This window comes from Helianthus annuus, chromosome 14 (genome assembly GCF_002127325.2).
Source record: "Helianthus annuus cultivar XRQ/B chromosome 14, HanXRQr2.0-SUNRISE, whole genome shotgun sequence".
NCBI classification, from domain to species: domain Eukaryota; kingdom Viridiplantae; phylum Streptophyta; class Magnoliopsida; order Asterales; family Asteraceae; genus Helianthus; species Helianthus annuus.
This window is the reverse complement of record NC_035446.2, coordinates 8,346,455-8,360,279: the sequence shown is the minus strand read 5'-3', so window position 1 is coordinate 8,360,279 and position 13,825 is coordinate 8,346,455. Positions and strand designations below refer to the sequence as shown.

The 13,825-nt window shown below is 35.1% G+C and overlaps 1 protein-coding gene across 3 annotated transcripts; it reads left to right on the top strand.

Moving 5' to 3' along the window:
- Positions 1-1,692: 1,692 nt before the first annotated feature.
- Positions 1,693-5,158, top strand: LOC110908050 (cinnamoyl-CoA reductase 2). Of its 3 annotated transcripts, none has more exons than XM_022152951.2 (6): positions 1,693-2,064; positions 2,277-2,464; positions 3,060-3,245; positions 3,965-4,127; positions 4,325-4,526; positions 4,835-5,158. In XM_022152951.2, exons 1-6 carry the CDS (start codon positions 1,959-1,961, stop codon positions 4,998-5,000), a joined length of 1,011 nt encoding a protein of 336 aa, XP_022008643.1. In that variant the 5' UTR covers positions 1,693-1,958; the 3' UTR covers positions 5,001-5,158. The 3 variants fall into 3 exon arrangements, with proteins under 3 accessions (XP_022008643.1, XP_022008645.1, XP_022008644.1); XM_022152952.2 differs by having other exon boundaries at positions 1,943-2,107; XM_022152953.2 differs by lacking the exon at positions 3,060-3,245 and having other exon boundaries at positions 1,817-2,064.
- Positions 5,159-13,825: the final 8,667 nt, after the last annotated feature.

The following is a 13,825-nucleotide window of genomic DNA, read 5'->3' as shown; positions in this document are numbered from 1 at the left end:
TCAATGTAGGGGGGGGGGGTAGAGCACGGTCCTCCCAACCGCCGGAGTGGTCCCACTCCGGGAGCCGCTACCCGACCAAGCTAGCTCCGCGGTGAATTCCCCTTGCCGAGTTCTTACCCTGGGCGACATATGCCACTCCCAAGACTTGAACCCGGTACCTCTGGAAAGAGGTGGGTGTCGGTGGCCAACTGGGCTACCCCAGTTGGTTAACTCAATGTAACCTATATAAGCATTGTGATTGGATCAAAACGTAAAGTAAATCGAGTTTATATCGTATAATCATAACGTATTATATGTAATCCAACTCATACATAGAAAACATAACGGATATAAAGGAAAAACTGACACGTTTAATCAAAAGAGATTAATTAAAGCTTTTGAAAAAAAATAAGAAACCACAATTTGACTCCACTCGGTTGGAAACAAAATTTATGAAACATCCATAAAATAAGAACGACAACATATTATATTTGACCTAACTCATTTCCCAAAAAAATTAACGTCCAATTGTAGACCAACTCGAATTTATACCAAAACGTACATAAAATATGCACGTAACAATGTTTTTTTAAACAAAAAATATATTGTATTTGACCTGACTCGTTTCCAGAAAAAGTTTACGTCAAAATGTAGAACAAATCGATTTTATACTAAAAAAAAACTATTAGTAAAAAACTTAATACGTTAAAAACGTTTGTAAAACCGTGCCAAGTTGCACCAATGCCACACACTGCCAGCGACCACCAACAGCGCAAAAGCTTGTAAAAAAATAACAAAAAGAAAGTAAAACCAGACAAAAAAAGTTGAACCCCACATGCACGTTGTGGCGTGTTAACTCGCAAAATTTAAAACGAAACGTAAAACGAAAAACTTGCTAAAGATGAAAAGTGTGGGGACAAAAGTTGAAAATAAAAAGTGCTGGGGTTAAAATTAATAAGATGAAAACCTTTGTGTTAAAAGTAAAAAATCAATGGATTAAAACACAAAAATAAAAACCTTTGGTTTAGAAATGTAAAATCAACTTTATTTTTGAAAAACTCCCAATACATAAAATACAACACCATATAGCATACACATGTTACTAAATTATAGTATGGAAATGAGGGCTTAAAGGTTATGAGATTAGAAGAAAAAATGAGTTGCAGAGAAAGAGGAGAAAAAGAAGTTAATTGTAGATTTTGAATTTTATGAGTTAAAGTTAAAATAATTATTTTGGTGTTTTGGTGCTATTTAAAAGTTTAAGCCTCAAAAAATCAACTTGTTATTATTTTGTGCTTTCTATTATAAAATAGCACCAAAAAACATAAAATTTACACCACCAAAAAAGTGGTTTTGTACAAGCTCATGTTTGTGGTGTTTGTTTTTCCACAAAACACCCAAAAACAAAATAGCGGTGGGCCATTGTGTATTTTTTGTTTTCTATTGGATGGGTTTTAGTGTTTTCAAAGAATGGGTGTTTATATGATGTGACAACTAACTAGACACGTTTATATTTATAGGTCCTTATTATGGATGGTCTAAGGTTCGCAGCTTATTGTCCGTTTATCTGTTATTTGTTGGTTTGACACTTTTATGTTTTAAGAGAAAATCGGCCTGCCATTTCAGAGAATTTAGTTGTTTGACTAATTCTCTTCGGATAATCGATCGGCCGGCAGTTTCTTAGCCTGTGATACTGGTTGGTTGCTTTTGTGGCTGTGATATATTTATCCAGAGTGCATGCTTGTTTATTTATTAGTTAGTTTAACAAATAAAATAAAGTGATTAAATAAAAAGATTATAAAATGAATTAGTTTGGACACTTAGCGTAATTTGTATTTTTCTTGTTGTCGCATACAAAGATGAAGGTACAAAGACCAACTTTATCAGTGTATACATATTCATATCAATAAATCAATAAATATAAATATACATATATATATGTGTGTGTGTTGATAATCGAGAAGTAAGACACAGGAGAGATGAAGAGGGTATGTGTAACAGGAGCAGGAGGTTATATTGGGTCATGGGTTGTGAAGCTTTTGCTTTCCAAAGGTTATATGGTCCATGGAACTGTTCGAGACCCATGTAATCTTATCTTCCTTATTATTTAGTCAAACTATGACTTCAGGTTTTAGATCATATTCCTGTAATTTGATTTGTTTCTACCATAAATGCTCTTGTTAAGTTTCTGTTAAACATCTATCGTGATTTTACTTGGTTTTGATTCGGACTAAAACGACCCTTTTCTGTTTGATCGCGATATTAATTGACTCGTAATTTATGTAATTGATATGAAGGTGATGAGACAAAGAATGGTCATTTGAAGAAGTTGGAGAATGCTGAAGAGCGGCTGCATCTTTTCAAGGCAGATTTGTTGGACTTTGAAAGCCTTTGTGCCGCCTTTGTCGATTGCTCCGGGGTTATTCATGTTGCATCTCCTGTTCTTCTTCTTGCTGCTTCTGGTAACCATGTACCTAATCCGGAGGTAAATAAATGCGTGAATTAATTTTGCTTTTTACAGTTAAAATAAAATCAATCAAAATAAGGAGGAAATTTAGGGAAAAAACATACAAAGTTATAAAATCAGGGCTCGAATGAGGGAATTTGAGTCTGAAAGTTTAACGGTGTCCGACCCGTTACACCATTTTTGTCCATATATTTACTGGCCCGTAATTCTAGACCGATCAAAAGTTAGGGTTGTTTTAAGTTTGATCCTTTTCTAGCCCACATGACCGACCAAAACTCTTTGTCTGAAAAAGTCAAATGTCATTTTTATACATAATTTGTTAAATATGATGACAATAGTAGTTTTATTTCAGTGAAAACTAAAACTTTGAATGCATACTTTAGAAGGTACAGGCTTTATACACTAAAATCTACTTAATTTGGATGCAATATTAACACCCTTTCAACCCAGTGGACTAGTACGCTTTTAAGCTACTTTAAATTAATTTAAAGTGTTTAACCCGTGAGAGATACAAACACAAGCCTAATCAACTCATTTGTTAGCAAACGGGTCGAAATTGCAACGTTTAAATACGAGAGACAATGTAATTAGTGTTTGAGCATAAACTTAACAGGCGGAAATGTTGGAACCTGCTATACTAGGAACACAAAACGTATTAAACGCATGTTTGAAGGCTGAAGTAGAAAAGGTTGTGGTTGTCTCATCCGGATCTGCTGTTATGATGAATCCTAAGTGGCCCGCAGACATGGAACTGGATGAAAACTGCTGGACAGATATAGAATACGCAAAATCAACACAAGTATCTTACAACCCTGTACTTTAAAATTTATTTTCTACATCAGCATGATCATCGTATATAAGAAAACATTTTGTTAGACCATGCGTAATGGTTAAACATTATAATGCCCCCTCCATGGGGCGTTTTGCGCCATGTGGCAGCCCAGTCAGCAAGGGGCATTATACCATAAAATGGTGTAGTGGGGCATTATTCAAATAATGCCCATGCAATCATTTCCTAATTATTTTTTTTAATTTAAAACATAAAAAAATACAATACTAAAATATTAAAAACAGAACTTAAAAATAAAGAAAATAAAAATACAGAAAATAAAAAACAGAAAGTAAAATAAAAATACAGAAAATAATAAAGTTTAAAAGTATAGGGGCCTAAGTGTCAATATCAAAGTTTTAAAAAAAAACCTTTCTTCTTCTTCATTCCCATTCTTCTTCCCTTCTGCAAACCCTGCAAACCCAGAAAATCCGGCCAAAAATCCGGCCAAAAATCCGGCCAAAAAATCCGGCCACAACCCCATCTCTCTCTCTAAACCCACATGTCCTCAATTGATTGGGCATTCAAACCATTGTTCAGCGTTTTTAAAACCACGCCACCACCATTTTTTTTCAAAAAAAACGCCCGGAAACGCCCCATGTAATGGGGGTTCCGGCGTTATCCGGCGTTTTTTTGCAAATTTTTTTAAAAAAAACGCCCCGTTACGGGGGGTCTTATGCGGTTTCCAGAACTGGTACGCTCTATCCAAGACAACAGCAGAGATGGAAGCTTTAAATTTTGGAAAACAACATGACATGACAGTGGTATCGATTTGTCCATCCGTAGTCATCGGGCCAATGCTGCAGTCCACCATTAATGCTACTAGTTTACTATTATTGAGCTACATGAAAGGTCAGTAATAACTAGGGATATGAAGGGAATGGACCGGGTTTGGGATGGTTTTTGGTAATCCAAGTCTCATTCCTAATTAGTTATGTCAGTTAAGTGGACTTAACTAACTTCAAAATTTAGACAAACTTTTAGCAACTTGCATTTGTTTTCCTTTTTCAATAATGATGTATACTTGTTATTTTTATTCTATTTTTAAGAGGAAGGTAGATCGGGAGGGGACACAATGGAGAACATTAGACGACCATATACAGATGTTCGCGACTTGTCCGAGGCGATTTTACAGTTGTATGAAAATCCTGAATCTAGTGGACGATATATATGTTCTGCATACTCATTTAGGGCAAAGGAATTTGTAGCAAAACTTGAGAGCCTGTTTCCTGGCTACAATTACCCCAAATTGTAAGTTAAGCATAGAGTTAGAAATTTTGACCCATTTGTTTATTCGGGCTATCTTTTATTATTATGGCTAAAATAAAATGATTTAGTTAAAAGGAAAATGGGTCAAAAGTTGCACCTATTTTGTATACATGAACCCGTCTGAATTATTTAAGAGAGTAACAAAACTGTTTAAATAATATATATTTTTTTAAATTCACAGGAGATAAAACGGTTTTGGTCAACCCGAAACAATGGAGACAAAACTTGTTATATAAAATGTTTGAAAAAGAATACTATTTTAATTATTTTTTTAATGTGTTTAAATACAGCTTTACAGAGAAAAGTGGTTTTAATCCACTTAACTCGAAGAAGTTGTTGAAATTGGGATGGACTTATAGGCTAATAGAGGAGACCATAGTTGACACCATCAAGAATTATGAAGAAAGTGGTTTGTTGGAGAAAGGGAAGCCATTTCCATCTACAATAAGGTTCTAATATCATGTTATATGGAAACTGAACGAAGATCATGACTCCTTTACATAAAGTTAAGTTTTTATTTTCGTTTTTTTCTTGGAATATTTAAAAATGTTATTTAATGATAATATTTCTTTTCTAAATTTAAAAGTTGTGTGGTTTCTCTTTAGAATATAAAATTAATATAGGCAGCAGTGGGGTGGAGGGTTTAGGGTTTTTTTTTTTTTTTTTTTTTTTTTTTGAAGGGGGGGGGGAGGTTTTTTTTAGGTATATTTGTAGAGTAACTTTGATAGTTATTGATAATTACAAAAATGTCACCTTATCTTTTTGAGTTTTCCTTCAATTTGTATGTTTAGTATGTTAACGTTATTTGTACAAGAACTTTACCCTACTTTTTAATATACAACTTAAAAGATAAAGATACTAAAAACTTAATTAAAACAAGGCAAAAGCGGTTAATTGTCGTCCAGGTCAAGTAGTAAAGGAGGAGGCGGTGATAAGAGTTGAACACTTACGATTAAATGTTGATCAGTTCTATTAATACGTAATGGAAATATGTAAATAATACTTGTTACAGCAGACATGCCAACAGATAATTCAGTGATTGATGCAGAGAGCGACGTAGACATGATAGTCAGCTTGATCTGTTTTCCGTTTAGGATGTATGTTACTAATGATAATTCCGAATTCTTTTGGGTTGAAGAATTCGTAATACGGAGAGAGAGAGAGAGAGAGAGAGAGAGAGAGAGAGAGAGAGAGAGAGAGAGAGAGAGAGGAGGAGGAGGTCGAATATACGTGATGTTATAATTATTGTCTAATCTAAAACCCTCCCTAATCATCTCCATAAATACACCTAATGGGAAACCTTATTAGTTAATAAGGGTAAAATCGGTCCATCAACAATTGCCAACTAATATATTATCAGTTTTTAATATATTTTGATCTATATTATAAATGATAATGACGGCTACTAGATTAAATACATATTTAGTCTTAAATTCTCTTACTTAGCTGAATAATCATTTAGTATGAGTATTAGATTAGTCTGGTCAGAAGTTAATACTCATTTTAGTTTTAAACCAAGAACCGTAGTAGAGAAATACAGCCGTTTAGGCATCATTTAACTCAGGACCCCAATTAATCATACTACGACCTCAATTTAAAACCTAACTGTTATAATCAAAACAAGTAAGCCCTTTAAACGTTTGATTTGTATTTATATTTGTCTATATGTCATTATACCGGCAGAATATATGTTATAGACATACAAAATCAAAACTGAAGAAATTTCATTAATTAAAACATAAGTAACTACAATATGCAATTAAGTAAGGTATTTAGTAAACCCATATTCAAAAAATGTTCTTCGAAAACTTTAGGTGGGAGACCTTTAGTCATCGGATCCACAAACATATTTTTAGTACTTATATGCTCAACATAAAGATTATTTTCCTCTACTGTAGGATCGTTTACACGACCAAAACGAGTCGTTCAGAAGAGTTCTAATCAATACGAGAGGCGGAAACAAACGTATCGACTTCGAATCGGCTTGATTTGCACACAGAATCACTTTTAATGTCTTGTATATTGATTTGACAACGATTTACAGTCACAAGACACCTCGGCAGCACTTCGGTACCGGAATCAGAACTCTTACAAATGAAATCTCAAGCACCCTAAATATAGGCAGGGCATTTCGTACGAAATAGGAATGTCTCATTTCGTGCGAAATGGACAACTTGTCCATTTCGTGCGAAATGGTCTTTCCATTTCGTGCGAAATGGTTCCTTCTTACACGTTTCTTGTTTTTCTTAAACTACGTGACTTGATCTATCATTATGGTTACAAGACTCGTTACAAGACGAAGTCGACAGACATATGCACCAACAGACTCCCCCTTGGATGTTGACGAAGTCTTCAGTGTCGAGTCTTCACAGTCTTCAGTCTTTATCAGTCTTCGTGCTCTTTCAAAATTCTTACAGTGTAAGCATCCATCAAATTCTATCTTCTTCTCTTTATCAACTAATCTCCCCCTTGGATGTTGATCTAACAATTTTCAATTTCTTCTTTTCTCTTTCTCAGAATCTCAATCTGACTCTTCACATTTTCTTGATCTGATCTCTTGATTCCTTAAGCTCTTCAGCATCAACAGCTTGTGTGGACATGGTTCCAAGATCAGAAGCTGCCTCTATGCATATACAGACTCTCCTTTTCTAACAGACTCCCCCTTAAGTTGTGCTGGGATCGTAGACTGACTTTCACAGGTTCTAGAATCGTGACCTGGCTCACACTCTGCTCAGGTTTAGACACGGGGACCTGCACAAATCTCTGCCTCACAATAAATTTCACAAATTTAAAATTTGACAAATTTATTCTCTGCTTATCACATGTAGAAACAAACTCAAAACATGAGTTATCATAATATAACATTTCTCAAATTATCTCAACCATTTATCTTAACTTTTCATCTCGAACAAATTCTCCCAAACCTGTTCGTCATGATTAGCACTCGGAATTTTGAAAATCAGCTTTTCATAATCAGTTATCGAAAATCTTTTTGTATTTTAAAAAATTTATGCTAAAACACACTGAAAAACTTTTTGGATTTATGTTTTTAATGAGATGCAGTAAAGAAATATTTATAAACAATATTTTTATGAGTTTGTGTAAGAGGATCATATCAGTTTTTGAAACAAATCACCAACACCGTTAAGCTTTAAACATTTTAAGTTCTAAACGATTCACGTAGATTGTCAGTATACTGATCCACTTAAATTTTTATACAAAGTTCAACTGTTTTGAGATACGAGATTAGTGTTTTAATTGACTTAAACTTATTCGCGTGTCCCACCTCAGAATATACTCTCGTATCCAGACTTCTATATTCAGTCTTACAGGTGAATGTACATTAATGATATCTGTAAACGGGTAAATGCAAAACCATGAGAGCTCAGGTTAGAACTTTCGTTCAGACAAAGAGATGATGGCTCGACTTTAGGTGTGTCCCGTTTGGGGATCTTTTCTTCAACAGCACATGATTAGCATTTTTTAATGTTTCATCATTTTTTATGCTGAGAGTGAGCTTTAAGATTAAAGCAATGCAAAGTATTATACGAGGACTAGGCTATTGCTCCCGCAAAATCAGAAGTTCTGGTATAATACCCCAGATATCATCACGCACAAAGACCTAGTATGTCAGAAATAGAAAGCCCTTCAAACAAGATTTCAGGGGTTACCTATATATCCAAGAGATGTTCCCCATGAAATAAGCAAGTTTGATATTTAGGTTTATATCTCGAAAACAATCTACTGAATGTGTAAAAACCTACTGGCATATCCGCAGTGAGATCGTTTATCACATTTGACTTTCCAATTCTTTAGCGTGTTGTGATAGTCCACTGATGTACTATCATTTCCTCTTTTTACAACAAGACTCTTTTTCATTTTTCAATGTTTTTGGCATTTTTGATTTTATCATGTTTTTGGCTTTTTCAAAATCATTAAAAGAAAAATTGACAAACTGATTAGCAATGCTTCATTTCTCTATCCGCTTTGGCATAAACAATCAGAACTCCCCCTGACAACAAACTATTTTCCCATTATGATTTCAAAACACTTAAGTTTGTTTTAATCAAAATGGTTTTTCCGGAAAATAAGTTTTGTTGATTTTACCACTTGTAGTATTGGGGTTATGATCATCACTTTGTTTTCCAATTACTTAAATGAATGATTAAATCAAATTCAACTTAATGACCTTGATTAACCATTTGTAGGTGAAAACCCTTTTTTCCACCACTTGTAGGTTTGCTTATCAACCATACCACTCAAAAGTAAAAATATGACAATTTTTCAAGAATACTACCACATGTAAGACGAAATATCACAGATGTGAATTTCTGAAGAAGAATGTCGATTCCTACTCCCCAATTACCAACCTTGGAGTTCCGGTAAGTCAGGATTTTAAGTAGAAAATGCTGTCACCCAAGCCTGACCAGCCTTGGGTGATTGTGATTCATCTCTATCGCACCATCTTTTTTATTTGTAAAAATCTTTCACACCCTTTAATTTCCCGTCAACCATCTTCCCAATGATATGTTTTACTATTCCATTAAAAGCTTTTTCAGCATCAAATTCTTCTTTACCAGAAAAAATTGATCTGAATTTTCAACCTTACCAACTTTCAACTTCAAGTTTTCTTTTGACAATGGCGGAAAGTTTTCATCGTTCATTTCTGGAACGGAATTCTCATCATTTTTCTCAACAAATGACTCCTCTGACTTTGACGAGTCAGATTCATTGTCAGAATTACTCTCTGATTTAACAACCCATTTCTGTTTGTTCAAATCGACTTTTCTTTTGTAAAAACGTTTCGAACGTTCACCAGTTTCGACAGTCGAATTTTTAAACACTTTGAATTTTTCTATTGGTTGTTCTGTTTTATTAACACATTTCTTTTTCAAATCTAAGTTAGAAGTAACTCCCTGTTTTGTATAAGTGGTCTTGGGGCAATTCCAAGCAATGTGTCCAACTTCTTGACATTTGAAACAGGTTCTTCTGTCAACTCTTGGCGCAGATTTCTTCAACATATTCTTTTTCTTCTCAGCAAGAAACTCTTTGTTTGACTGTCTCCAGAATGGTTTCTTCTCTTCTTCTACTGAACTTGTACCTGAAACAAATTTAGTTTTTGGTTTAAAAGTTTTCTTATTTTTATAATTTTCAGGGGGAATGAAATCTAATCCATTCTTTTTGAAATTACCGTTATGGTTTGGTTTCTTTTGAAAACCATAACCAGAACTGTAACCCTTTTTCTTGTTCAATCTTTGTTGAACTCTTGAAGTGTACTTTTTAGGTTCTTCAGTAAGATTTATATCTTTTATTTCAGAAATATTGATTTCTGTTAATTTGAAAACCTGTTTGATATGTTCAGTTTTAACACTTCTTATTGGAAATTCCTCATCTGAATATAATTTGTCTGAATCATTCAAAGTATATGCCACTTTGATTGGTTCGTCATTCAAATTATTTTTTGATAACAAGAATTCTTTATTGTAAACCCGTTTGATCGGTGAACTTAGACTCTTGTCTGATGAACTCGAACTTTCAGATTTAGACTCCGACTTTGACTCTTCATCCTTATCCAACACCTGATCGACCACTTTCTTTAATAACTCAGACTCATGATCAGTGTCAGATGATGTGAATGTAACGTCAATGTTGTCTGGTAACTCATCAATGGTTTCAGACTTTAACTTTAGGTTGACTGCCTTTTTTAATCGTTCCTCATTTAGTTTTCTGGAAAGAATAACTTTCCCAGATCGGGGGCGGACACTTGTTATACTTAACACTTTGTTTCTTACTAGTATCCGTATCTTCTGTCTTTTTATCTTGAAAAGCTTAAGACCTGCAACAGTAGGATAAACTCTGTCAATCAAATAATCACAAGCTGTATAACTCATCAACAATCTTTTGATTCTTTCATTTTCAATCTTTTCATGTTCCAAATCCTTCTTCAGCTTTGCACAATCTTCAATATACACATTGATGACTTTCTGCTTAGTCATTAATGTTGAACTCATCATTGTTTGAGCAGCTCCCATTTCCAAGTTTGTCTTGTTCAAATTATCAACCGTTCTGTTCAGCACATCATATGATTCTTTTATATACTTCACATCAAACAACAGTTTTTCTTTCAACACTTCTAGCTCACTACACTTCTTGTCTTTTTCTTGACAATGTTTGCATGATTCCAAACATTTCAGACAAGGTTTCGTGTAACACCTCGAAATTTTGCGTCCTATAATGTATTGACACGTGTCATGAGTTTACACGTGGTAATAAATACTAAAGAAGGACTAAAGTTGACAAACATTGAAAGTATGTGAATCCGAGGGTTCAAAATGTCAACGAGGGATAAATATACTGCACAGTAACCCTAAATGATGCTCGTACCTTCAAACGAATAAATCATGGATCGTACGGAACGATATGTGGAAGAAAGTGAGAGATTACAAACTACAAGGGTTAAATGTGTCAACATGTTTAAGTTATACCTCTGAGTGACCCTTTAATGAACCCGATACTTTGTAATAGTAAATTACGCTCACCAGAATGTACGGTATAAATTTCGCAAGGTTCCGTTTTAAAACGAGAAAGTTATGATCGAATTCGTATGCGAGGGGCTAAAAGCGTCAACATTGAAAGTTAGAACTTTTCGGGTAATAATAAATTAACCGAGGACTTAACGGCGTGGGTAAAAGTCATGAGGCCCTTATATGTAAATTAACGAGGCCCAAAACGCAAAGTTACCCCTTCGAATCACCAAAGGCCAACAGTAATAATTAAAAAGATTTGAAAATCTTGAAAACAGGTCTCAGGCGGGCCGCGTTAAAGAGTCAAGGGCTTTACGCGGGCCGCTTTGACAGTAGAAGATATGGGCTCTGATAGTGAGATTGAAGCGGGCCGCGTAAAGGTAGCATGGTCTTGGACGCGGGCCGCGTCAGCCTCCCAGATGCAGAAAACGTGGACAGAAGCACTGTTTGGTGTTTTAACCAACTTATTGAGCAATAATGAGAGCATAGGCGCCCCCTAAACGTCCCCTAGCACTCAGGGACAGTTGTTGATCATCCAAGAACACTTGTAGGCCTTGTTGTGATGATCTTATGCATCCTAAACTAGTATAAAAGGACCTTAAATAGAAACATTGTTCTTCACACCTTCAACTGCTTTCTTGATCACTTCTGGAGCTCAAGCACTCTCTCTTAGCATCCCTGATCGTGCATAGGACTCTTGTAAGTATGCTCCACCCTTTCTTGGTTAAGTTTTGCTTAGATATAGCTTAAAAGTCAATCCGTCGTAATTAACGATTGACTTAACGATAAATCACAAATGGTCCAGTGATTAGCCGAATCAAAGGTAGTTATATGTTGGTAATTATGTGGGCTTTAAACCCTTAAAAGGGCACCCTCTGATTCCCACTCTAACTAGTCCAAATGTCAAGTCAAACTTGCTTAGAAAAAGTCAACAGAATGCTAACTTTCGAATTTATGCATAATCAGTAATGTAGATAGCGTGTAACCTGTTTTGACACTCATATAACATGATAATAAGAATTATAACTGGTCTAAGCTTGTTTGATCCGACCATTTACTGATTTGACCCGGTTCGGAACCGAAAGTCGCAAAACTTTGACTTTTGCTTTGACTTCAGTTCTGACCCGTTATGGTATGACGCCTTAGGACTCTCTTAGGACCAGGTTACATGATGGTATAACCTCTGTGACCGGTTCGTTGTTTGTCCGAGTCTTTTGCACATTTCCATTATATGCTTAAATGTTGACCATAACGCCCTTTTTACTTTAAAACGAGAATTTTGGACATGTGAAAGGACAATAACCTTAGATTCTGATTTCTAAGCATGTCCCTAAAATTTCACGTCAATCCGAGGTCTAGAATAGGAGTTATGCTAAATAGCGCAATTACGGAAACTTTAGTAATTAAACGCCGCAATTAGCATAAAACCTATCTAAACCCAAATTTCGACACCAAACCTTTTACACACTGAGGTAATATAATATTTTAAGAATTTTAAAGATTTTTAATTGTTTTTAACCTGCTCATAACCTGCGGTTATGACATTGATTCGGTAAATACCAAATATACCCTTTTCGAACATAAAATGAGTTCTACAAGGTATTTTGACCCGAATCCAGTTGCTACTGATTTTAAATAATAAATAGAGTATTTTGAACTTTATAAACTGTTCGGAAAACTCAGATTTCCTGTAGAACTCGGAAATCTCTTTTATAATCTTTAAAATGACCGAAATACCCCTACGAGGCGTATATTATGATTAAACTCATTATGGGCATAATGAAAGGTATCCTACTGATACCACAACCTATTTAAAGCATATTAACTTAGGAAACCTGTGTAGGACTCTTACGGTTACCCGTTACGCCATTTGCGCGCACGGTTCGGTTTATGTAACTAGTTTACATAAACTAGCCGAAACGGGTCAAACCTTATTGTTTTTACTTCAAAATCCAGAGTGTGGTAATTATACCCATATAAAACAAGTCTTCGAACTTGTTTGGTCCAAACCACATTCCATTCCTGGTTTTCGCCTTTCACGCGATTAAACCGTAATTATCCTTCGAAACTGACCGGTCTAAGCTAAGGCTAAATTAAAGACCCGTTAGGATTCTAATAGGTTGTTATAAACCTTCGTTCCAGAATAGGAGACCAGTAAAAGATACTTTCATTTGTTTGTTGAGGTTATTACTTGCTCAGGTAAATACTTTTAACTTATTTTCCGTTATACGGGCTTGGGTTACGGTATATAAAATACCGCTTGGTCGGGCAATTTACCCTAACTCATTAGTAGTTGGGTATTATCAATGTGACCCGTTTAAAAATTGGTTTTGTTGGCTTTACGCCTTTGGGAGCTTAATGACCATGTCCCGGATATCCTTGACATCATTTTACGAAATGGCCACGACCTCGACACGCGGGTGTAGGCGTACACCCGACAATGTGTCTATATTTATAAAGGTATAACCGTTGGTTTTCCCGCCACGGGTTTATGCTATGTGGCGTGTCTATTAACCTTAAACCCGGCACGACCCGGGCGATTGAACGCATAGTGAACATGTAATTCTTTTACAAGATTTAATTGATAAATTATCCCAAGTTATAAAGAGTTTGTGCCTTGTGCATTCAAATCAATTTTATTAAACATTTTTACAAAAGTGTCGGTTGAATGTATTTACCAGTGTAAACTGACGTATTTTACCCAAAAAGATTAAATGCAGGTTCTACACGAAATAGGCTGGCCACTCCTTAGCATCG